This window comes from Monodon monoceros, unplaced genomic scaffold (genome assembly GCF_005190385.1).
Source record: "Monodon monoceros isolate NGI ecotype Baffin Bay Population unplaced genomic scaffold, NGI_Narwhal_1 Super_Scaffold_7, whole genome shotgun sequence".
In the NCBI taxonomy this organism is placed as follows: domain Eukaryota; kingdom Metazoa; phylum Chordata; class Mammalia; order Artiodactyla; family Monodontidae; genus Monodon; species Monodon monoceros.
The window spans coordinates 95,430,355-95,455,620 of NW_021703784.1; the positions used below are offsets into that span (position 1 = coordinate 95,430,355).

The 25,266-nt window shown below is 58.6% G+C and overlaps 1 protein-coding gene across 4 annotated transcripts; it reads right to left on the reverse strand.

Moving 5' to 3' along the window:
• On the reverse strand, nucleotides 1-24,812 carry TNKS1BP1 (tankyrase 1 binding protein 1). 4 transcript variants are annotated; one of them, XR_003791362.1, is made up of 13 exons: nucleotides 21,705-21,867; nucleotides 21,245-21,352; nucleotides 19,549-20,182; nucleotides 17,743-17,812; nucleotides 12,368-13,735; nucleotides 8,245-10,367; nucleotides 2,682-3,048; nucleotides 2,317-2,467; nucleotides 2,078-2,205; nucleotides 1,500-1,590; nucleotides 1,225-1,382; nucleotides 919-991; nucleotides 1-433 (listed from the first exon to the last, which is right to left on the reverse strand). XR_003791362.1 is itself a non-coding variant. In XM_029207220.1 (12 exons), exons 2-11 carry the CDS (start codon nucleotides 21,336-21,338, stop codon nucleotides 931-933), a joined length of 5,154 nt encoding a protein of 1,717 aa, XP_029063053.1. In that variant the 5' UTR covers nucleotides 21,339-21,352; nucleotides 24,513-24,812; the 3' UTR covers nucleotides 1-433; nucleotides 919-930. The 4 variants fall into 4 exon arrangements, 2 of the variants coding, with proteins under 2 accessions (XP_029063053.1, XP_029063052.1); XR_003791361.1 differs by having other exon boundaries at nucleotides 1,500-1,593; XM_029207220.1 differs by lacking the exons at nucleotides 1,500-1,590; nucleotides 21,705-21,867 and adding an exon at nucleotides 24,513-24,812.
• Nucleotides 24,813-25,266: the final 454 nt, after the last annotated feature.

Consider the following 25,266-nt stretch of genomic DNA (forward strand, 5'->3'; position numbering starts at 1 on the left):
ACCAATTCCCAAAAAACTTTATTGTTTCAAGTGGCAAAATGGTATCAGTTTCTGTGGGGCACCTGGCATGGCGGAGGGAGACCAGGGGTGGGGCCGGGATCCGCCCGTTACAAAAATCAAAGGCTTTTATAAAAAATGCTATAAACTGGTATCAAAAGAAAACCCACGGGAGGCTGGAGGAGGAAGCAGAGAGGGAGGCGGGAAGACAGCGAAGGAGGGAGGGACCTAAACCTTTGACCGCTAACAACTGGTTGGGAGCGAGGTGTGAGGGGAGTTGGGACGGTGATACAAAGTGCATAACTGTGCCTCCCCAGACGGCCCCCAGAGGTGGAGGGGGCAGAGGCTGCAGCCTGGGGCGTGGGGGGCTCAGCAGTCTCCTTGCCGGGAACCCCACAGGGACAGGCACTGCCTGAGACTGCCAGATGGGAAGGACCTGCAACAGGAGGAAAGAGAAGAGGTCAGGCAGAGACGTGGGAGTAGAGGAGGCGCTTCGGCGTCTCTCCCTCCGCTTTCCCCCACCCCGTCCACTGCGCACCCGCCTCCCCACACCGCAGCCTAGCTCCCCCAGCGGAGCCCGGCGCGATGGAGACCCTGCTGGGCACCTGGAGCCTAGTGAAGGCACCCCAGGGTCCCAGATTGGAAGGGCGGGCGGACCACGCTCAGGCCACCTACAGGGCACGGGGGACCCTCCTTGAGCCCAAGAAGGAAGGTGGGGATGGGCATCCCCAAGCCAAGGGACCCGCCAGGTCTCTGGAACTTGGCCTCAGCTGCCTGCTTCCAGCCTCGCAGAGAAAGAGGGATGGAGAGCTCAGGTCTAGAAGAGGGTCTGGGGCCTCCTGAGTCCTCCAGGGCAGGCCCTCCTCAGCCCTGAACTCACTCCCAACCCCAGACAGGCCCAAGCCCAGCTCCTGCCCTCACCTCAGTGACTTCTCAGACCTTCTTCTTCTTCAACTTCAGGGCTTGCAGCCAGTTGGGCGATGGCCCTTCTGACCTTGAAGGCAGAGGGTGAAGGTCAGAAGGGAGTGGTAGGGACAGAAAGGCCGCTCCCAACGGGAGAGGTGACCTTGGGCCTGGTTAGAGACCAGCACTCGGGCACCGACCGAACAGAGCAGACTGGGCTCACGCCAACCGTCTCAAGGCCTCAGTTCTCCTCTCTTGTAAAGCAGGGTCTTCCTGGGAAGGCCAACATGAGGCCAGTGAATGCCCGGCGCTTAGGTCACCTACCCTGAGGATTTCTCTGGCTTGGGAGGTAACGCGAGGGGCTTCCCCAGCCCCGGGACCTTGCAGGACTTGGAGCGATGGATCACGGGCTCCTTCTGACTCGACTTGCCCTCTGTCGGTTCCCCCTCATCAGCCGAGCGGTTCCGGGAGCGCAGCTTGGCCTGCGAGACAAGCCAGGTGCAGACGGATGTCAGAGGCGCAGGAAGGAGCAGCCACAGGAGGCTAGGCCTTCTCCCCAGAGTATGCCGTCCCCAGAGTCAGGCTCAGACCCCCTTTACCTTTCACCCCAGTGGATGCGAAGTCGCTTAGAGATGAGCTTCCCCAGAGAGCTGAGCCATGCCTGGTACACAGCAGGCCCTCAGAGAGACACTGCTGAAATGAATCCAGACTAACTGGGCTGGACGAAGCCAGCCGTGACTTCCCGTCCCTGTGCCTCCGCTCCTCCCATTCCCTCTGTCTCCAACGTCTCCCGCCTCACACCCTGCACGGCCACCTCCTCTGTGCACCTCGAAGCTACAGTCATCACATGAGGCCTTCCCCAATCTACCCTCCCACCCTGCACCCACTGTGTCTCCCTCTCTCTGAGCAGGCCCGCCTCTTACCTCTACCCCCCCAGTGACCCCTAAACTTCCCCCTTCACCAGGGCTAATGACGGCATGGCTCATGTCCCCCACTACCCTGGGAAGTTGTGGGACACAAACACGCCTTGTTCTTCCTTCCATCCCACTTAGCGCCCAGCACAGGGAGAGCAGAGTGAGAGGAGGAACACGAGGAAGGGGATAGGGAATGAGTAGATGGATGGAGGGAAGGCAGGCTGGATGCAAGGTGGTCAGATGGCCCCATTATCAGATGGTACCTTCAGGGCTGATGGGCTCAGGCCGGGAAAGAGGTTGACTTTCAGCCCCTTGGTCACCCGTGTCCGGCGGTTCTGAGGCTCCTCCGCCACCTCCTCGTCTGAAGACGGTACCCGCGAAGCCCGCGGCTCTGCAAGGGCCCAGAGAAGGGCTCAGCACAGGCGGCAACCCCAGACCTCCCCGCCCCTGCACCACCCTCAGACATGGACACGGATGTCATCACACGACACCCCGGCCCCACCTGTAGAGTCCTGGAACAGCCTTGCGTCTGACTCTGCCACCTTCGATAGGCCCAGCGTCCCCCCAGGCCGGATGGCCGGGGCCCGGTGCCCACGCTTGCGCCCCAGGTTGGCACGGCTCCGATACATGGCACTGTCAAGGATCTCGGTGTCCTGCTTGGGACAAGGGCAACACCACTGCCATCCTCTTCGTGGTCCTGCCCCAGCCCAGGGGAGCCCCTAACAGCCTCGGGCTGGAGCTTCCTCCTTTCTGCCTCCCGGACTGAGACTGCTCAGGGCCCACACAGATGAGGGAGGCCCAAGGGACGAGCACCCCCCATACCCCCAACAACATCCCACCCACTGCCCTGGGCTCCCCTCCACTGACCTCGATGAAGGAGAAATCCTGACTGGTGGAGCTGGCGGGAGGGCCCTGGGGGGGCCACTGGGGGGTCGGCATCCGGTCCTGCTTGCTCTGCCCGGTCCCTGCAGGGCCCCAGGTGCTGTCCACCTCTTCTGTCTGTCTGGCTTCACCATCAGGCTGAGGCCTCCAGGAGGGCAGACGGTCCCAGCCAGGCTCCAGGGGCTCCCCTTGGTCCGCGCCTGCTGTGGCCCCTTCCTCCTCTGACAGCTCCCTGAGGCCCGAGGCTGCCGACTCCCTCCGGGCCGCTGCCTTGGAGCAGCTGGCAGCCGGCGTCTCTTCCAGCGGGCCCTGGGAGCCGGAGGGCGGGGAGCGGGCCAGGCATCTGCCAGGGCTGCAGAGGACCAGAGGCCAAGGTCACGTGGGACCACATCTCCCTCCCCGAAGGGCACTTTCCCCAACCTCTCGCTCTCCCTCTTGTCCACGCTTCTCCCGACAGGGGCCTCATACAACACAGCACAGAGGGCAGGACCTGGGCCAGCCTGGCGGGTTCAAATCCCAGGTCCGCCACTTACTGAGACTTTGGATGAGTGCCTTCACCTATAAAGCCTCGGGGTCTCCTAACTACAGAATCACTGGCGGACCGCAGTGAGATTCTCAAGCCCCCAGCACAGTGCAGAGCACGCGGTGTGTGCCCTATAAATAAGTTACTATTACCACGACCGTCGCTGTTGTTGATGCTGTCAGTTGTGTCCCTCCCAAGGGCACCAGCTTAGGTGGTCACTCTCCTTGGGGTAAGCCAGGCACCGGTCCATCTGCCCATCCTGCCTCATCGGCCCCCACCCTCCAGGTCATCCGTCCCCGCACCCCAGTCTCACTGAACACCCGGCCCTCACAGATGGCTATGTATCCAACTGTGTATCTGGACAAGCTGTTCCCGCCTGGAAGGCTCTCCCACTGCCTCTCTGCTCACTTCCCGTGCAGTTCAATTCCTCTTCTGAAGCTGGCTGGCTCCCCTCCCCCAGCCAGCGGCTCCCCTCCCCCAGCCAGCGCTCTCCCCAGCCCTGCAAGCCCTGGGTTCTACCTGGCCCAGCCGCTGCCTCAGAGTCCGTGGTTCTTTGTCCGCACTGCCCAACTGTGAGCAACTCAAGGGCAAAGACGGGCCCCCTGCCACCTTTGTGCTCCCAGCCCTTGGCCCAGGGCCTGGCCAGGAGCGGGACTGAGCAAATATTTGCTGAGGGAATGAGAGGCTGGGTCACCTTGCACCTCGACACAGAATCTGCTCCCCAAAGCATGACAAGAACACACCAGGCACAGCATACCACACGCTCACTAGCTCACGTTCCTCACACGAGGAGCCTGTGTTGTCCAGCTGCCCCCCTGAAACACACAGGTACACCTGCACTCTCATGGCACATCTGCAGGGAAGCGTGCACTATTCACCGGTCACTCCTTCCACGCACACCTCGTACCCACCACACCACAAGCACAGCAGAGCCACACCCGACACACACACACCGTGCACACAGCCATGGGAAAGGCAGGCAGGACAGTACCCCGAAGCCAGGCCACGAGTCCCAGACTGGAGGGGAAGAGTGTGAGGTAGGTGAGGCAGTACCAGGCCAGAAGGGATAGGGCAGGAGAGAGCGTGTGTCAGTCTGTCCTTCCACAAGCTGCTGACAGATGGAAATTAAAGCAGTCTCAGGAGGGAGGGAGGGAGGGAGGGAGGCGGAGGTAGCAGCAGAAGTGCAGCAAGGCAGCGGAGTCAGGAGCAGCCCTGGAGGGGGGCCAAAGCCAGCTTACCCCCCTGCTTGAAATCAGGGAGGCCAGGGAGAGAGGGGGCAGTGGCAGCACCCCACCCAGCCTGAGGAGGCCCTGCCCAAAGCCTCTCCCGGGGTGAGGCAGGGAGGAGGCTGAGGGCAGGCCCCGAGAGCTAAGGGGACGAGGATGGGTGGATGGGAAGATCCACCTCCAGAGCGAGCCCTGGCCCAGAGCCACGTGGGCAGAGGGCAGCTGAGGGGCTCGGTGGGCTCTGGGGGTGACCATGGGGTGGGGGAGGGAAGCATTCATCCCTGCTGACTTGTCTAAACCCCACTCACCCGTCACCCCATCCCGGGAGAAGCTTTCCTTCTCCTTGTTGTGGGAGCACCCAGAACACCTATAACCCGAGCCACTCCCCGGCAGGGAAGCAAGTCAGGAACCTGTCCTGAGCACTGCCCACTCCAGCACACATATGGACTGCACCCCTTGCCTGTGGCCTTGGCCAAGTTACTTATCCACTCTGAGCCTCAGTGTCTTCATCTGTAAAATGGGGATAATATAAGTGCCTATACTTTGCCGGGTCTGTTGGCAGAAATATACACCAAGCACATAGTTATTAGCCCCTGAGGAACTTTTAGGATGATCATCCCCGTGCTCAACACAGGTTCCCGGCCTGAGGACTTGTCTCATACCACCTCTACCGCTCGCCCACCTGCTCTTAGAGGCTGCTGAGGCCCGGGACTCTATCCAAGCCCACCCCACAGCCACTCCAGGTGTAAACACGGGGATCGGCATGTAGTAGATGCACAAAAAATCAGTTTCCTCGTGTTCAAGGCTCCAAGACCGAAAATGAGAGAGGTGAGGACTGAAGCTGGAATGATGTGTCTAAAGGGGCAGCAGCTGACCTTGACCCCAGGGAGACAGGAAGAGCACCCAGAGAGATGGTTACAGGGCTGGGGCCCAAGGGAACGTGAAGGAGCCCACATTCACAAGCTGTGGGGCCTTGAGAAAGTCACACTGCCTCTCTGGGCCTGCTTCCCCACCCACGGAATGAAGGAGCTGGCCTCAGTATCTCTGAGGGTCCTCTCACATTCTGTGAAGACCCCCCACCCCCGCCAATGGCTGGGAGGCTTCTGCCTCGCTGCGGCCTGGGGGCAGGGGCAGGAGATGACCAGGAGGCCAGAGAGAGGAGAGGGCCGTGCAACAGCTCTCAGGAGACCCAGGAGCGCCACTCCCACCAGGACAAGGTGACCTAGACACAGAGGGGAGGGGCCTGAGCTCTCCCCAACGCCGCTCTTGTCCCAGTTATATGGACAGTGGTACAGCCAATGACCACCAGCAGGGGAACCTTTGTCCCACACAGGATGATGACCAGAATGTCTTCCAAGGCCTCACTTTCGGGACAGTTCCTCACGTCCATCCACACTTGCAAAACAGATACAAATACTGGTGGTGAGCATTCGGTCAGTGACGACCACGTGCCAGGCAGGTTTCTATCACTTCCTGTGTATGAACTCCTAGCCCAACTCCAGAAAGAGACATTGCTGACTCAGTGACCTTAGGCGGGTCACACCACTCCCCGACCTGCTAACCGGAGATGACAAAATCCCTTTCCCGCTCCACAGGGTAAGTGTGAAGATCAGTGCTGTGGGTGTCGCGGGTCGATTACTCCCAGTTACAGACAAGACACAGGAGGCCTGAGCAGAGACGGGACTTGCCCAAGGTCACAGGGGTGATGGCAGAATCAGGACCCAAACCTGGCATACAGGCCCAAAGCCAGCCGGCTCTGAACTGTCCTCGAGGACTTCTCGTTACCAGGAGAACCTCCAAAATTTCCTCTAAAGAGCAACTTTCCAGAGGGTAGAATTTCCCTAAGTCAGATGCTCAGAACACAGCCCCTTGGATATTAGTCAAATAAGCTTGAGAAACATCACATTAGAGAAAGATATACAGGTTTCCTTACTCCTGTGCTTTCAGTGCTAATATCCATACTCCCTAAGTCTCCTGTACGCCCACTGAGTACACAGCGGCGTTTTCCAAACACACAACATGGTCGGAAAAACCCAAGCGTTTTCTAGGTGTGATGGAGACCGGAGCTCAGAGAGCTGAACACTGAGGACTCCCAGCTTCTCTGCCGATCCCCTTCCCCTTCCCCAACCCAGTCCCCCAGCCAGCCTCTCCCTCCATCCTAAACAAGGGGAGATATTCTGGCTTTCCCCCTCCCAAGGCCCACCCCAATCTTCGGGGAAAGGTGGAGGGCTGTGGGTCCAACTGCGTGGTAGTCTAAGAGCCTTGAACGCAGTAAAGACGCAGAAGTCAGAAAGAGACATTGCTGACTCGGTGACCTAAAGCGGGTCACACTGCTCTGCGACCTGCTAACCAGAGATGATAAAATCCCTTTCCCCGCTTCTGGAAGAGGAATCCGGGGCAACCGCGGGGAGCCTACACTCTCCTCCCCCCAGGAATGTTACAGCTCAGAGAGGTCCAACAACTTGTGCAGGATCCCAGGAGCCTGTGGACTCCTAGTCCGGGACACTCAAGCCCTTCCTGCAGGCCTCACCTCTGCCCACACTCCGTCTCCCCCTCAGCAGCCTGAGCCCCCAGAATACTCCCCGGGGCATGGTCCTGGCCCCAGGCTCTGTCCACCTTCCCCTCTCCCTTCTCCTCAACCCCAAACGCCTCTCCTGACCCCTCCAACACCCCACCGATTCCCTCTAGACACTTGCTGGTCCCTCCTGCCCCCCTCCCACTACCATCAGCCCCTTCCACTTCTAACACAGATCCCATCCAACACCCCCTCCCTTCTTCCCTTCACGCCAGGTGAGAAGCTCCAGGGTTGGAAAAGGTCGAACCTGCTACTCAGTCAAGAGAATTAAACCCAACCTCAGTGGATGGAAATGTTAAGGAAATAGAAACAATTCCTTTTTAGCACCTTTACCAGGTGCAACATCACCTCAGTTGGTTTTAGAACAGAAAAATCTCAAGGACAGACTGTGGTTGGCTCGGAAAACTGTCGGTTTGGTTTTTTTTTGGAAAGTTCTTTTTCAGAAACTCTGTGCATGGAGGCCAAGGTCTTGGGGCCAGGAGCCAGGTCCCAATGCCCTTCAGGTTTTGTTTGTTTTTTTTTAAACCAGGGTTTATTCTCTGTTGTTGTTTTTATTTTATTTACTTATTTATTCATTGGCCGTGCCACGAGGCTTGTAGGATCTTAGTTCCCTGACCAGGGATTGAACCCGGGCCCGCAGCAGTGAAAGTGCAGAGTCCTAACCACTGGACCGCCAGGGATTCCTGCCTTTCAGGTTCTTAAACTGATGCTCTTCTGGGCCTTAAGACAAGGCAGGCAAGAAGCACAGGGATCCTACCCATTGCAAGAAGCAAGGAGTGCCACTGCCCGCTCCACCCTGACCTGGAGTGCTCAGGCCAAGACGACGCGGAGTCCTCCTCCCCCAAGCCTATGAAAGCATCCGTGTTCCCTGGTCCTGGAGAACCTGCGGCTTCAGGACCGAGAGGCCTGGGGAACAACCACCAGAAACTAACCGAAGACAGAACGTATCTTCCAGCATACTCACAATCACCAAGGAAGCCTAAAGCACGAGTTGCAAAAGTCACACCTCAACCATCACATTCATCGTTCAAAGAAGGAACTCACCTGTGTGTGTGTCAGAGTTCAGTTTAAAAAATAAAGTAAAAATTCACAGTCCAAACCATCTCAATTTTCCAAACACTAGAAGTTCTTGGGGTAAGGCGGTTTCTATCCCCCTTAGAAAGGGTGCACTTTTCAGACAGCCATCACACCTTCCCTCCCCACCCTGGGATGGCGCTCCCTTACCTGGCTCCAAAGCCGGGGGATTCCCCTGCCTCTGATCCAGGTTCCTCGGGGCAGATGGCCACGGAAGGCAGGGGATCGTCTCCGCCCTGGGTTTCTGGCCCACTTGTCTTGCCAACTCCCAGCTCCCTGGCCTCCGAGGGGTCTCTGGCCTCCAGGCCAGGGGACAAGACGCCGTCGTTCCTCAGGCCTGGTTCAGGAGACTGGCTGACCTCCCCTACCCCATGCTCCCTGGCTTCACTCAGGGCCCCCAAGAGCTCCACATTCCGGAGCCCCGAGTCCTGGGTCCAGTCCGTCTGCCCCACTCCACACCCCCGCGGCCCCCGGGAACTCTCAGACTCCAGGTCGCAGGGCATCTCCAAATTCCGCAGGCCCAGATTGTCGCCCCAGTCCACCTGGCCCGCCCCGAGCTCCCTGTTTCTCAGCCCTGGGTCAGGTGTCCAGTCTGCCTGACCCACTCCACGCTCCCTTGATTTCAGGAACTCTCCTGCCTCCACACCTGACCAGTCGGTCTGCCCCACGCCACTCTCTCTGGCCTGGCTGTGGTCTCCTACCTCCCCCACTGCCGCCGAATCTCTGCCCCTCAACCCGACCTCAGCAGTCCAGTCCTTCTCCCCGACTCCGATCCCCCTGGGCTCCACAGACCCTCCAGTCTCCAGACGGCCGGCCAGCTCCACGTCTCTCAAGCCCAGGTTGTCTGCCCAGCCCACCTGTCCCATGGCACCCTCCCTGGCTTCACTCAAGCCCCCAGAACGCACACAGCTGGACACTTCCAAGTTCCTAAGGCCCAGCTGGTCTCTCCAGTCCATGGTCCCGGCCAAGGTCTCCCCGGGAGCCACAAAGTGGCCGCCTCCTATCTTGCCAGAAGGGCTCAGCCCAGCGCCGCTCGCTCTGTCGTGGCCAATGATGCCAAACTGATGGCTCCTCTCAGCAGCCTCCACGCAGAAGTCGCCGCTCCAGTCCCGCTGCCCTGGGCTGAAGGCCGCCTCTGGCTGGGGGACAACGCTGAGGCTGAAGTCACCGGCCCAGCCTCGCTGCCCCACCTCCCTGTCTTCCCGGTCGGCATCACTGGGGCTCTGGCCCGCTGCCTGCTGTCTTCCCTGCAGCCCTCCAACCTCCTGGCTGGCACTACCGCCTTGCCAGCTGCTCTGGTCTCTCTGTCCCAGTGCCCCATCCTGTGACTGGGGGCTGCTGGGGCTGAACAAGCCCCCAGACTCAGCCTCTTCAGGCCAGCTTACATCCCTGCTGGCCTCACCCAGGCTCTCTCTGCCACTCAGAATCTTCTTCTCAAACTCCTCGTCCTGTTGTTGGGCTTCCTCGGGGCTGAACCTGGCACTCAGGGCTCTCATTCCGAAGCCTCTGTCCTGGGAGCCGAGGGCCGTGGAGCTGCCACCGCGGCTGTAGTCTCTCATCCAGGCGCTCTTCCCGAAATCCTGGTCCGGCTGCTCTGCGCCCCGGCTGCTGTAGGTGCTCAGTGAAGAATTGCTCTTCCCAAACTCCTGGTCCGGCTCACCTGCGTCCTGGCTGCCGTACCTGCCAAGCTGGTCCTTCTTCCCCAGTTCCTGGCTCTGCTCATCTTCATGCCGGCTGGCAGAAGCACCCAGAGAATCCCTCTTCCCAAATTCCCAGTCCTGAAAGCTTGCATCCTGACTGCTGTAAGTACCCAGAGAATCTCTCTTCCCAAATTCCTGGCCCTGGATTTCGACACCCTGGCTGGAGTAAGAGCCCTGGGAATCCCTCTCTCTGAACTCCCAGTCGCGAACATCTACCTCTTGGCCCTGCGGAGTGCCAGGCTGGGCTGCCTTTCCAATCACCTGGTCCTGGGCCGTGAGCCCCCCCGGGGCCGACACTCCACTCCCATCTTGGCTGCCGACCTCCATCCCCTCCTGGCCGATGCCACACCTGCTGGCCCACTCCCTGGAGCTCCCCTCCCCCACTCCGTGCCCACACTTGTTGGTCCAGTCCCTCTCTCCAAGGCCTGGGCCCCCTCTAGGGCTCGCACTCCTAAGGCCATAGTCCTGAGAAGTGTCTTGGGACCAGCTGCAAGGACTAAAACTGCTGGGGTGTGTGTCTGCTACAATCCCAAATTCACTCTGCAGATCTTTCTGGGCCCAGCCAAGGAGTCCCTGAGCATCAGGAAAAAGAGAGAAACAAAGAAACTATGCTTAGAATCAATCAGGGTGAGAATCAGTCCAGAATGAGAGAGTCAGCACCGCCTAGTGCCCAAGAGCCCCACTTTGTCTACAGAAAGCCTGGGTTTGGATCCCAGCTGTGTGACCTTGGACAAATCACTTAACCACTCTGGGCCCCAGGGTCCTCATCCCTAAATGAGGTAATTCCTACTGTGGGGTGGTACAAGAGGATTAGACAAAATCATTTAAGCCAAGTACTCAGCACAGTGCCTGGCGCACCATGGACACTCAATCGATGATCCCATGGTCGTGTTTACAGCCCTTGGGCAACACCTGGCAAACCGCCAGGAGAGAGGCTGCCTGGCAGAATGGTCTTCACATGGGTATGGGGCTATACTTTCAGCAGGGGGAGATCAAGAACTCTTTAAGCCCCTCCACGATCTCCTTGCCAAGGCAAAATCCCAACGCCACCCAACACCCTTCTAGCCCTCGTGAGTTCCCAGCCACTTCCTCCCTAAGGAAAGCACCCTCCTGCCTAGGCCTCCCCGGGAAGACCTCTCAGTCCTCGCCCGCCTGCCCGCCTGCCCGCCTGGGAGGCAGAAGGGACAGCCTCCTCCTGCACCGGGGAAAAGACCCAGCCGGCTCTGGCACCCCACCCCACCCCACACTCCCTGACTCACTCCTGCGGGTGGGGGAGCCCTGGGCTCAGGGCTGCGAAGCCAGCCAGCCTCATCCCGAAGCGCTGCGTTGGCCAGCAGCCTCTCCAAGACAGACAGGCTGGGCTCCCCGTCCCCAGGTCGGGCCATGGCCCCTGCCTCCTGCCCCCTGCCCGGCCCGGGCTACTGGGCGCGGCGGGTGCCAGGACAGGGCTGGGCCGCTCCCCTCGCCCGGACCTGTCCGATGGCTCCGGCTCTGGCTCTCGCTGGCCCTGGCCCCGCTCCCTCCAGAGCAGCTGCAGCTCCGGCAGCCCCGCCCAGAAGCCAGTTGAGTCACCCACATCCTGGGACAGACACACCTACTTCAGGAGCCAGCCTGGTCTTAACTCCTTCCTGTTGGTCCTCCTCCCCCCACCTCTGCCCCCAGAGGCCCCCAGGCTCCTCCCTCCTTCCAGCCCCACCCCTACCAGCCCAGGCTGGGCTTGAAAAATACATTTCAAAAGCCACTTGGACCCCAGCCCTGAGATTCTGGGGCAGCCTGGTAGGAGAAAGGGCACTGGCCCTGGAACTGGCGCTCTGGCCCTGGCCCAGCCACCAACTTGCTGGGTAACCTTTGCACAAGGCTCTGCCTCCTCTGGGCCTCAGCTGCCTGTCTACAGAGGCAAGTCTGAGCTTAATAGTAATAACGTTCATAAAAGGCAACACTCACCAAGCACTCGTGATGAGCCAGGCACTATTCTTAGTACTTTACAGGTACTGTAACCGTCACACTACAAGGTAGAGCTCATCACTGTTCTCCCCATTTTACAGATGCAGAAACCAAGACACAGGCAGAAAAGTCACTTGCTCAAGGTCACACGTGGGCAAAGAGCAGGGCCAGGACACGAACCCAGGCAGTCTGCGTCCAGAGCCCATAGCTCTAACTGGCTATGCTGGTGCCCTTCATAATGCCACCCATAATAACGTACTGAACACTCAGTGTTTGCCAAGCATTGCACCCAGCGCTTTCCACGTCTATCTTACCCACAATACAAGCCTAAGAGGCAAACGTTATCATTGTGAAAGGACTCTGAAGCTTAGAGGTTGGGGTATATTCCCAAGACCAGTCAGCCGGTGGATGCTGGAGTCAGATAAGAACTCACACTAAAGCCTAAGCACCGTCCCACACCCTCTGCTCTGCCAGCTCTGCCTGATGGTACAGCTCTGAGGGGCACGTCCTAGGTGCCCTTGATCATGGCTGGATCCCAAGCTCTGATCACATAAAATCCACGTTGAAAGAACAAAACCCTCCGAAGGCCTGGCTTCCATCCCAAGCCCTGCCCCGTGCCCTGTCCTCACCTCAGAGCAAGCACTTGGGGTCTGTGTGCCCTTCAGCTCAGATCCAGCTTCCCGCCTTGCACCTCCAGCAATGGGTGATGGTGAAGCCAGGAGGTCATCCAGCCAGTGGGAGCTGCTCTCAGGGCCTGCAGGCTCGGGGGACGCCCTACGTGGGTCTTGAACCTCTGTCCTGGGTTCGGCGGTCTCAGCCTGGGCAAGGGTCACGGCCTCCTCCTTGGCAGGCAGTGCCTGCCCGGGGTCGGGGATGGCGGCAAAGAGGACACAGGGCTGGTCAGGGGGTGCTGGCTGCTGCTGCCCCAGGACCGGCTCCAGGATGGGCAGGGCGGCCTCCCTGGTGGGCAGAGGACGCAGGGATCCCTGTCCAGGCAGGGGCTCCTGCTCCTCGTACCTCTCCTCTGCCTGCAGCAAGACTGGTCCAGGCTGGTCCCCTGCTGTTGGCAGGGGCTCGAGGGGGACAGCTGGGGGCTGAGGATGGCTCTCCCCATTGCCCTTTTGCGTTGGGGAGGTGCCCAGATCATCCGCCTGCATCCAGGAACCAGGCCTTCCTGGGCCCTCTAGAGCTGGCGGGGCCCCTCGTGCCTGCTGGGACACTCCTTCCTCCCTGCTGGATGCAGCCCAGTCTCCAGCCTCTGCAGCCTCCACGGCCTCAGTGGCTTCAGTGATGGGGGAGGGGGGCGGGGAGTCCAGCCGCCACACCCCTAGACCCGAAGGGCGCGTGGGGAAGGTCCATTCAAAGGACTGTGACAAGCTCCAGCTGGACTGTGTCCCACTCCCAAAGGGATGATCCAGGGCCGACTGGCTCCCCTGGGTTTGGGGCAGGGCAGCCAGCGAGCCCCCCAGCTTCTCCTGGTCTTGGCCGGGCGGCTGGAGCACACCTTCAGAAAATCGGCGCTGAGCCAGGCTGACGGGACGGAGGTCTTCACCCCCTCTGGCCGCCATGTCCCCAGATGGCAACGTCCAAGGGAGGTCTAACAACTCACCCCCGTCCGTTAGGGGCTGGGGCAAGGCGGCTGGGGGCTGCTCCGGGCTGCGGCGCCCCGAGAGCTCCTGGAGGGGAGGGCTGCCGGGTCTGGAGGCCTCCAGGGCTCCCAGAGAGGGGAGCCCCGGACTAGGGGGGTGGCAGGAGCCCTCATCAGGAGGGGCCGCCGATGGGGATGCCAGGGTCTTGGGGAGGCAGGGTGAAGCTCCGGAAGCTGCAGGGCTCTGGGCTTCTGGAAGCTGTGAGTGGCGGGGAGAGCTCTCATCGGGTGAGGAAAGACGGGGAGACTCGGGGGCTGAGCCCGAGGCTTCAACGGGGAGGCCTGGGCTGGCTGAGCCTCCATTCTCCAAGGTGGAGCCTGGACTGGAGGGGACCCAGGCCTTGGAAACCTGCAAGAGAAAGGTCAAGAGCCATCACTCACCACTCCGCTGGGTGGGGGGCCCCCTGCCAACCCCGCAGAGACCTCAGGTCAGCGGTTGCCTCACACACTCCACAGAGGAAACCCGGGCGCAGAGGGGCAGCCACCCAAGATGGCCGCAAGAGGCTCCGAGATGACTTCGAGTGTCTTAAACTTCTCAGGGTCCACAGACCCCTCCTTTTGGCCCTCTCCCCACAAAATGCACGTCGCCTTATTCACACAGTATCACTCACACCACTTCAGGTGGTTCAAACCCTCCCCCGCACACCCACCCACCCACCCCAAAGCTCACCTAAGGATCTTCTAAAGGGTCCACGGTTCATGGGTCAAGAACACTGGCTTTACAAAGGGAAAAGGAGAACTGGGACTCCAGCTGTCTGGGGGTAGGGGAGGTCCGGCCTCAGAGCAGGACTCCAGGCCCCATGCAGCTCCAGACCAGCTCCCAGGAGCAGCTCCTACCTCCCAGGGGTGGCGTGGAGCTCTCCACCCGGCTCTGTGCATCACAGTACCGACTCAAGGAGGCAGGCAGGCCGGCCTCAGCGTTCAGGTGAAAGGCCCAGGGGACGGGAAAGCACCTGGCCCAGAGCTACCCCTGCCCCGGCCCTTGTAAGCTGTACACCCTCCTGCACAGAAGTCACTCTGAACCTCAGCTTCTCCATCTGTACCCTGGGGCCGGTGGCAACAATGTCCATCTCAGGTTAGGTGAGGATTAAGATTTGTGCACATGGCCTTTCAGGATAGGACTTAGAGAAAGAATGGATACTGTGGGACACTGGGGCCACCAAACACCTGGCACTCCTTTACCCCTCCACTCAGCCTGTCCCCAGACGGCAAAGCGAGTCTTGCCCTACCTGAGCTCTGCCCAGCCCCAGAGATCACGATTCCCCTGCCGCCCTCTCGCCAATGGGGCTGTTGCTGCCACATCATCACCTACCGGGTCTGGGCAGGGGGAGGCATCCTGCTTCCTTCTCAAGGCCAACTTCCATTCCCTCCACCCTCTGTCCCCTCTACAAATCTCTGGTTAATTTAAAGCTCATGCCCTTAAACTACACCATCCAGAACCCCTCCTGTTAGAGGCCCCTACAGACCCCTCCTTCCCTCAGAAGCAGAGCTCCTGGACCACTGCCACCCTCCCCAGCGCTACCCCTGTTATAACGCATAGTGATTCCAACAGTCACACCGTCAACCCATCCAGCATCCTGGCTCCGGTCCTTGCCCGCCTCTCCCCTATTCCTTTGTGACCCACCTGTCCCCAGGATCCTACCCTAGACCTTCTCCTTACCTGTAATGACTGCTCCTCCATAACCTCGTTTTCAGGTGTCCCGCTCACCCACTCCCACCCCCATCTGTCCACCTCCCTCTTTCCATCCCCCACCCGGCTTAATCCCTCAGCCCCTCTGAGAAGCACAGCCACTAACCCTCCTTCCTTCTGCCCGTCAGACTCCCTCCCTTCTCTCTTTATCGCCACTGATGTCACTTCTTTACACAGCTCCCTCCCTCACCCTACTGCTTAACCTGTTTAAATACACAGCTCTCCCCACCTCAAGGCTGCACCCAGGCAGCCATTCTGGACGTGGCTGGAGAAAAGCACGCAACCAGGATGGCTGGGCCCCCTGCGGCTCACCCCCCTGCCCTCAGAGGGCCCCCCTGCGGCCCAGCAATTCCACTACACACACACCCCACCCCCCAGGCAACGCTTTCCCATCTGGTCTCCTCAAAAGTCCACAGCTCCTCCCGGGCTCTCTCAGCTGACAGCCTTGCCCCCCTTCCCTGAGAACGCAGAGGCCACGGGCGGAGGACACCCACACCAGCACCCACAGCCCCGCCGCCCGCACAGGAGCCCAAGCACTCTGCTCCCTGCCGTGGCCATGAACTGTCCTTGCTCAGAGCTAAGGCCAACTCCTCCTCTCTCTCTCCTGCACCACTGATTTTTCCTACTCTACTGGATCATTTCCATCAGCACACAAACTGCTCTCGTTTCTTCTGGCTTAAAAAAAAAAAATGACAACACAGTGCTGTTGACTCCTTCTCTCCCTCTGGCTACCACCCCTTTTTCTTAAACACAGGGCTCTCCATTCAGTATCCATCCCCACAGCTGCTCTCGCCCATCCTCTGCTGAACCCCCTCCAAATGGGCTTCTCTCCTCACCCGCCGTCCCACCGCTCTGGCCAAGGTCGCCCATGACGCCCTGCAGCTAACTCCCATTTCTCAGTGCTCATCTTCCTTGCCCCGTGGGTAGCGTCTGACCACTAATCCGCCCTCCTCCAGTCCCCCCCCAGCCCCCCGAGTCCTGCAAACTACTAGCTTCACGTGGCTTCCGGAGCACTCCACACTGCCTGGATTTTCTACCTCACCGCTGCTCCTTCCGGCTTCTCCCGCGCTCCTCCGCTAGGCCTCACCCACTCCCTTGGTGATCTCAGCTGTCTTTACTACCATCTCTACACTGACGAGGCCCTGCAGCTCCAGACTCAAATACCCCACTGCCCCCTCGACGTTTCCACCTGCATGTCTACAAGGCATCTCCCACTCAACAAATCCAGAAGCAAGCTCCTCTGATCTCCCCCTATCCTGCTTCACCCTAAGAAGTCCCCTTTTCCGTAAAGAGTAACCTTCTGATCGCTCACATCAGAAGCCCTGGAGTCATCCTTGATTCTGCTCTCTCCTCACATCAATCTATCTGCAAGTCCCATCCACGCCACCTTCAGATCCTAGACAGAGGCCACCACTGCTCGCCATCTCCACCATGGGCTATACCTCCAGAGTCCATGACACCATCATTTCTCACCTGGGTTATCCCAACAGCCCCCTAACTAGTCCCTGCTGCTGCCCTGGGCTCCCTGCAACCAAGAGGGCAGGGTGACTCTTTACAACTAAAACAGCAGAGGTCACTCCTCTCCTCCAGCCCCTCAATGGCATAATACCCTCACGCAAGCAAAGGTCCTCCTAGGGTCCTGCAAGGCTGTCACCTCTGGGTCCTCCCTATGGCCCAACTCCTCCTCTCTCACTGCGATCCAGACATCCAGGCTTCCTTGCCAGGAAGGTACCAAGTCCTTCATACTTGCAGTTCCCTCTGCCAAAAATGCTATTCCCCAACATCCACATAGCTCACTCCATCCCCCTCTTCGTAGCAAGGCCTCCCCCTGTTACCCTCACCCCAGAACCCTTCCAGGTGTCCCCACCACCTGTCTGACACACTACACGTCTGCTGGTTCGCAGGGATGTCTGTGTTGGCATCTGCCTCCCCGCACTGGAAGGTGAGCTCCCTGAGAGCAGGGGCGGTCTTTGTTTTGTTCTCTGCTGTTTCCCCAGTACCCAGGTCACAGTAGTTGCTCAATAAATACTTTTGGACAGACAAATGAATGGAGTCAGGTCTCCCTCATGGGGCAGATAGGACAGCCTCTGGCTAGCAAGGGCTCTATGAGTAAGAAGGACCACCCTTTACATCACTTACTCAGAAATTCAGGCCGTTCTGCCCTCTGAGCACACTGTCGGGAGAGGGGGTGTAACAGGAAACCCCCAAGAAAGGACTCTTCCTCTCTTCTGAACCCTGAGAAAGCAATCCGGCCAGGGAGAGCCGTGGACTCAGACCCTTCAGATCCTGCCTCAGCTCCTGGGTAAGTTACTTAACCTTTCAAGCCCGGGTGTCCTCACCTCTCATATGGGACCAAAGGGGCCTGCTAGCTAGAGTTACCACAAGGATTAAGTTAGTCAACATTCCTGGGATGTGCCCAGCACACAGTAGATAATCAAGGACAGTTGTTCTGGACACTGTAAGAGCCTCAGGGCCTGAGCCACACTTAGCCAGGGTGGCCTGAAAGTTGAGAAATCTGAGTCCCAGGGCCAGCCCTTGGGCCAGTCACCTCCTCCACGGCCTCCGCTTCCCCATCTAAACTACAAGGAGGTGAAAGAGATGATCTTAGATGACTCTTCCAGCTCTAAAATACCACGGTTCTGATTTGTAACTGGAGGATAACTCACGTCAGTAGGTGGCTCAGAGCTGGCCAGCTGAGCCAGGTCCCCATTGAAGGCCAGGTCCGAAAGGGGGTTCCTGTGAGGGAGAAAGAGGGGAAATGGAGGCCTAGAATGGAAAAGCCTGTCACAGGGTAGATAAGGGAGAGCTGATCACGGGTCTGCCTAAGTGACTGCAACAGCATCCAATGTTAACTGCCTCCCACCTCCCACAGGCATTTCCTACTGGGGGACAGAGATGCTATGCAGTTTCCACAAAGTGCCCCAGAGACAGTGCCTGTTCCCCACCTGCACACCAAGGGTTAAGTTCCGCCAACTCCTTTGGGAAGAGGATGCAGCTTGCCCAGACCCCTCCATGGCTCCCAAAAAGTTACCCGCCCCCCTTCCCTTAAGGGGTTAATGTTCTCCTGCCACCAGGGAGAATGCAGCTGGTCCTGCTGCCTTGCCAATACTTCTTGAGGAATTGCAGGGGGAGGGAAAGGGGGAAGAGGGAAGAGTGATTTTCCAAGGTTGAAGTTGTTCATTTTAAGCCTGGCTTGGAGCAAAGGAGGGGAAGATGAAGGGTGGAACCCAGCCAGGACAGGGTGTGACCTCCTGGGAGCCCAGGCCTGGGACAAAAGAGTTGATAGGAGGCCCTGCCTTCCAGGCACTTTAAGGTGAGAGAGGGGAAAGGCTGGAGGGCAGAGCAGCGCAGGGTAGGGCAAGAGTCTTACCTTCCAGCTCCGCTCAGACAACAGCGGCCCTGCCCTCCACAGCAGCAGGAGTGGGAAGGGGCCTGTGGGCCCAGCAGAGCTGCCAGGGGCCCAGCTGCCAAGCGCCTCAAGCAGCTCTCCCTGCCCTGAGGATGGCCTCCATGCAGCTGACAGCCCTCAGCCTCTTCCAGTGCCCAGGGGCACCTCCTGGTCAGCCTTCTTTTATATACTGGCACCAACTCTAGACAAGTATACCATACGCAACAGTCTCCAACCTAGCTGTACTTCCTGTGCGTTGACACTAGCTGGCCTGGCATCAAGGTGTGTTCATGTCTTTCCTCTCCCATCAAACTCCTCCTCACAGCCAGACTGTGCCCTCCTCAAACTGACACACTCACACACACACACACACACACACACACACACAGCACCTGGCACACGGCTGCACCCACAGCACGAGCTAGCAGTTAAAGTTAAAAGCACACACTGGGGCTTCCCTGGTGGCGCAGTGGTTGAGAGTTTGCCTGCTGATGCAGGGGACACGGGTTCGTGCCCCGGTCCGGGAAGATCCCACATGCCACGGAGCGGCTGGGCCTGTGAGCCATGGCCGCTGAGCCTGCGCGTCCGGAGCCTGTGCTCCGCAACGGCAGAGGCCACAATAGTGAGGCCCGCGTACAGGGAAAAAAAAAAAAAAAAAAAGTCTCTTATAAAAGCACACACTGGAAGAAAACAGACCCGAATTCAAACCCCAGCTCTGTCTCTCTCACTTGCTAAGGGACCAGGGGAAGTCACTTTTGAGCCTCAGTTTCCTCATCTCTAAAATGGGTCTAATATTCCCTTCACTAAACAGCATGGCTGTGGATTAAGTGAGGCAAAGACTGGCTCTCAGTATAAAAAAAAAAACCTGAAAATAAACTTCCATATAGTACATTTGAACTCTACTAAAAACATACATCAACTCTGTATAGAGAACTATCATTGTAAAAAGAACATAGTAGCACTGTCTGCTGGGGGAATGTTTTGTGACTCAGACCTAACCTAAAAGCGAAGATCACAATCCCAGATGCAACTACCACTTTGTCCTCCAGGCTGCAACCAAACATACAGCCTCCCACCCCCTCACCTCTTCTTGGGGGTCTTGCTGGGCTCTTCAGGGCACTCTGTGGGAGACTTTGCCGGCCCCTCCTGGGCCCATTCCCTGGAGAGGGTCCCACCATCCTCATCCCTGGGACCTGTGGCCACACCATAGGTCCTGGGGCCATATCTTGAGCTGCCATCATGGTTAAAGGTGAGGCGGGAGCCCCAGAGGCGGTCAGGGCTGGCCAGGACCTCCTTCCTCGGATGTTCCATCTTGGCCAGGATCTCTTCCACTGTGGTGGCTGCAAAGCGCTCCGAGGCTGGACGGAAGGGGGCGGGCGCCTTCCGCACACCCATCGGGGCGGCACATCGAGCTGGAGGTGTCAAGGGGGATACCTCTTCTTTCCCACGCTCCTCTTTCACAGTCTCTCGGGTGGCTTCTCCTCCAGTAGGGGCCTCAGCCATAGGCCTTGGTGCAAACGGAAGGGGACGCTTGCTGCCACCATAGGGCTGGGGTCCCGCCAGCATGTTCATCTTCCGGGCAGAAGGCAGCTCGGCCAGAGGACCCCGGGGAGGCCGAGGTCCAATAGGCACCAGCAGGCTGGGCTTGGCAGGCAGGGCTGGCTTGGCGGGCAGGGCTCGGGGTTTGGGCTTGACAGGGGGTTTGGCCCGAGCGTCACCTACCAAAAGGAAAGGGTTGGTTGGGGGGGATGTCAGAAGAACAGCAATCAGAACTTCATCTCCCACCGTACAAACTCAAAATGTTCACATCCTTCTAGGTACAAGTCAAATGTCACCTCTTCCATGAAGTCTTCCTTGATTTTCCATACACGTGCCAGAAACATCTCCCATCTCCAAATTCCCAAAATGTCTAGTCAGTCCCCCTTATAAGCTAAAGCTATTTAAGGGTCCAGCTGGCAGCTATCTCTCCCTGTACCCACTTTGCACCTAGTACACGTTCTTAACGAATGAATAAATGAGCAAGTGAGCTAATAAATGAGTACCTGCCTACCCACATCAATTAGTCAGCCCACCATCTCCCCAAGGTAGTCCTTTCCTCTTACACGATACTCTGCTATACTACCATCCACAGTAAACCTGTTATCCCAGCTCAGCGTCCCTACTCTGCCACCCTGCTGCCCCCTCCCCCAGTGCACACTCAGGCCACACTGTCATCTGGTGTGTGATCAGGAATGCAAACTTACTATTGACCTAAGCCAAACAGAAGTAAACCTGGTACAGGCGGGGAAAAAAAAAAAAAAAAGACCAGAAACCTACCTTCTACATAAGGCATTTCAATACCAAATAAAAGACCTTGAATTACTCATGGCCACAGCCCTTTTAATAGAATCCTTCATCGCCCACTCATTTGGCTCGGGGCAAGAAAGGCGTCTAGACAGGGAGCCAGGAGGCCTGGGTTCAAATCCAGAGGTGCATGCCATTTCCCCCCTAGGCCTCAGTTTCCTCCTCTGTCAAACATGTGGTTTGATCCACACCATCTCAAAGGTTAGTCTGCTCTCCTCTGCTGGAGAGCTATGATCTCAAACAGTTCTGAAGGGTCTCAATGGAAGCTAAGAACCTTTCAGACATCCCGCCCGTCCTGAGAACTCCTCCCTCCCTCCCTCTCACTGCACAGAGTCATCGTTCGCCCAACCGCTCCAAGACAGAATGGGGGTTCAAGCCTCCGCCCCTCCCACCCTCCTCCCAGCCACCCCGCTGCTCCACCCTGCACCCATAGGTACCTGGCTCAGAGCCAGCAGATATCAGCTCCTCCTCTGGCTCCCGGGGCGGTAGGGAAGCCATGGCTGTGCCTTCCCTGAGAGTAGATACTTCCATCACATGCGGCGGACCTGCGTGAGAAGTGGGAAGCAGAGGGGTGTGAGCTGCGTGAGAAGTGGGAAGCAGAGGGGTGTAAGCTGGGGTGGCTGAAGACCCAGGAAAAGAAAGTAAAAGGGTTGGGCGCTGGCAGTAGGCTCGGTGGAGAGGGACGTCTCCGACTTCTGGCAGAGGCAGAGTGCGGGACAGGAAGAGGGAACTTCAGGAGGGGGGCCGGGGGAGGTCAAGGGAGGTCCCCAGCCGCCACGCCCTCCACACTTCCCAGATCACTCTCCAACTCTCGTCTCCTAACCCTAAAGTCCTGGAGCTTCAGGGAGCCGCGCACTGCTGCCTCCTGTGGCCAGCTCTCCGTGGCACCCCACTTACCTCTCCCAAGGTAACCCCCGGGGTCCGGTGGCCCCACTCGAGGTATCTACTCAGGGGCAGAGTAAGAGGTCCGCAAAGTCTGAAGTCTCTCTGTGAATCACCTCAGGGGAGACGGGAAAAACCCGCTCCTCCCCAACCTGGGGCTCCGCCCACTGCCTGCCTGCCTGCTTCCCCCTTCCTGCTCCCCCTCCTTCTCTCCCTCCCTCCTGCAGCTGGGAGTGGTTCCCTCTCCCCCCACGTCCCCCCTCCTCCTTCCACATCCCTGCCCCACTCCCGCCTCCTTCAGAGCTGTCTCATCCAAACACGGAAAAATAAGGAATAAAAAGTAAACATCTGGAATACATTTTTTTCTTTAATTTCTCAATCGCTTTGGCTTCAGCTTGGAATTTGATGAGGTAAAGTCAGGGCCTAGTCCTGTTGCCATAGCAATGGCCTCCCACTGGATTTCCAGAGCCTCGCCAAGAGGAAGGAGGAGCCGGCCCAGGCCTGGGCTGGGAGAATGGGACAGGGCTTGAGAACACCCGGGGGGCGGGGTGGCTTGGGGGAAAACTCCCTAGGGTTCCCTTTCTTGGACAGTCACAGTGGGACAGCCACAGCCTAGGAATGTATGTGGGCATCACTCACCAGCCTAGACTTGACCTGAGGGGTTTTGAGGGGAGCTGAAGTAGAAATCTTAAACCTAATGACACAACCCTATGGTAGAAGCCAAACGGGTGCCCCTCCTCTAAGCTTGTAACAGAAGCTTCAGATCTGCTACACCAAATGGATTCAAATGCTGGGTGGATCTACCACTTTCTAGCTCTGTGACCTTAGGCACATTGCTGATTTCTCTAAGCCTCAGTTTCCCTATGTGAAAAACACAGTTACTGAGACTGTTAAGAGGCCTACATGAGGGACTTCCCTGGCAGTCCAGTGGTTAAGACTCCGCGCTTTCACTGCACACTGCAGGGGGCACAGGTTCGATCCCTGGTCAGGGAACTAAGATCCCACATGCCATGCAGCGCAGCAAAAAAAAAAAAAAAGAGAGAGAGAGGCTTACATGAGAGGATGCACACAACTGCTGAGCATAATGCCTAGCACCTAATAAGCGTCCAGTAAATGTTGGCCATTATTAGCATGATTCCATTTAGTGTCACCGACGAGCTAACACATTGGTGACCACCTCCTCCTTTCCCCAAACCACAGGCTTCCGTGGTTCCAGACCATTCCTTCTCTCCTGCAGGCCCCAGTCATGTCACCTGCTCTTCAGACACTTCACCACCTCCTCAGTTCCCATCCTGGCTCCTGAAGCACCATCCCACCCTCAAGACCCCCACCCAGGTTGACAGAGACCTGCCCCCCTTGTTCCAAAGGAAGAGGGGTATTTCCTATCACCTAGTGTGCCCACAGTCAGTGAGGACGACCCAACCTTCTCCAACCTGCAAGGGGCACTGCCTTCCTCAAAGTCACCCACTCCGGCTGGTCTGGCAAGACAGCACCAAATCCGAAGGGACCTCAGGTGCCCAACCTTTGCAAAACCCACCCACCTCTCACTTTTACCCTGCCCCATCTTGTTTCAAAGATGGGAGGGGATATGAAGGAGGTAGAGAGATACCCATGACTGTCAATCCCTTGGTCAGCCAGCTACCACACAGGATGCTCCCTGTGGGTGGGTGGGTGAGTAACTGTGCACAGCCGGTCCAAGTGTGCATAGAGGAGGGGCACATGATGGGAAAAAAATAAAATTAAAAAAACACAAGACTGTTTCCTTGTCCCTGAACATTATTACCAGGGACATGCTGTGGGTGGTTAGAAATGGAGAGGAACTGGTCCAGAACCGAAAAACCCTTCAGCTGGGGGCCTGGTGGATACCTCAGCAGTGTGAGGAGCTGCAGCAAAGAAGCTGCAGCTCGCCTTCCCCAAGAGGAGGGGGTCGCAGCAGTTCAGAGGCCCCAGCCAGGAAAGCCAGGTGACCAAGGCCAGAGCCAAAAGCTGTAAAGTCTCAGAGGCTCTGAGCATTCCCAATCCGCAAGAGTCAGGAGACTAGCTGACCCCTGGGAGCACAGGCCGCCAGAAGGGCAGGGGAGAGGCCAGGCAGCTCCAGCCCCGGGGGCAGAGGCCCAGAGAAGCATCGCCGCAGGCGGGGTCGGCCCTATGGACCTGGGATCTCCGGCCGGATCTGGGGCCAGAGAGGTCGGAAGGGACAGCCTGTAAACTGCTGGAGGAGGGAGGGCCAACGGGAAGACGGAACAGCCCGGGGCGAGGGGCCGTCTGGAGGGGCCCAGTGGGGAGCTCTGGACACAGAGGGACGGCAGCAGCCTGAGAGAACAGGGTAGAAGAGGCGGAGGAGGGGGCGGCGGCGGCAGAAGCAGAGAACCTGTGCGCGGGATGTGGAGCAGCCGGCGAACAGACGAGGGACTGGGGACAAGGACCGGGTGGGGGCGGACTGGGGCGCTTGGGGGCGTGCCGAGAGAGCCGGGGGAGGGGGCTAGCGCAGGCCCGGGGGTAGGGAAAGGCGGGGGTCCCTCCAGCAGCTCCGCCCGCCCCCGGCTCCTCCTCAAGCCCTCGCCCCCTCCCCCCTTTCTTCTGGCTCGGTCAGCACGAGCTCCAGACCGTGCACCCACCGCCCCCGCGCACACGCGGCAGCTCCCCTGTGTCCCCCGCCTACCCCGCGCCCCCGGCCCCTGCAAACTTTCCTGGTGACCCCCCCCTTCCAATCTCAACCGAGGTCCCGACTGAAAAGCGCCCACTCCTTCCATGCCTCTCCCCCGCCCCCAATGCCGGACCCCGCCCCCTCCTTCGCCCTCCCGCCCGCCCCCGCACGCTCACGCGCTCCCCCAGGATCCGGCTCCGCTCTGCTCGGGCTCGGCAGCCCGATGCCAGTCTCCGCCGCCGCTACCGCCGCCGCCGCCACCGTCACCGCGGGACCAAGCCAGTACGAGCTGTGGCAGGGCCCCGCCCCTAGCTCCGCCCAGGTCCACGCCCCCAAAGCGCCTCATGAATATCCATGAACCGGTGAAAACCGGGAGTGGATAGACCGTGCAGAATCCGCCTGGTCGTACGCGAACAGGCGCAGCCCAGGTACTCAATTATTAATGAGACTTGCAAATGAGGGGCCGGCCACAGGCTCAGACCCCGGCGAAACTGACGCAACTTAGCTGCTAAAGAGCGGTTGGGCAAAATGGCCACCGAGACGACTGCCTAGAGAGGAGACTGCCTTAGGACGGCCCAATTCTCAGGCCCAGCCGCCTGTACTGATTGCAGCACCAGAGTCACGGCTAGAGAAAAGGTAACCATTGGCCAACTAGAGAGGCTTCCTGTGCAAACACCTAAGGGCCTACGCAACGTGGCCACTCCAGGTGTATAAATTAAGGTTTAGAGCCACCGCGGGGATGACTGGAAGCTCTATTTTCCTCGTTAATCCTCATTTATCTCCTGTTATGCTCCCTTCCCATATATAAACTCCTCCCAACCTAAAAATGCGGCATACTCATTTCCTCCCATAAGAAAAGCTTCACACATACTCCACACCTTTCCTGCATCTCCATCAGACTTACACCCCCCCCCCACACACACACACACA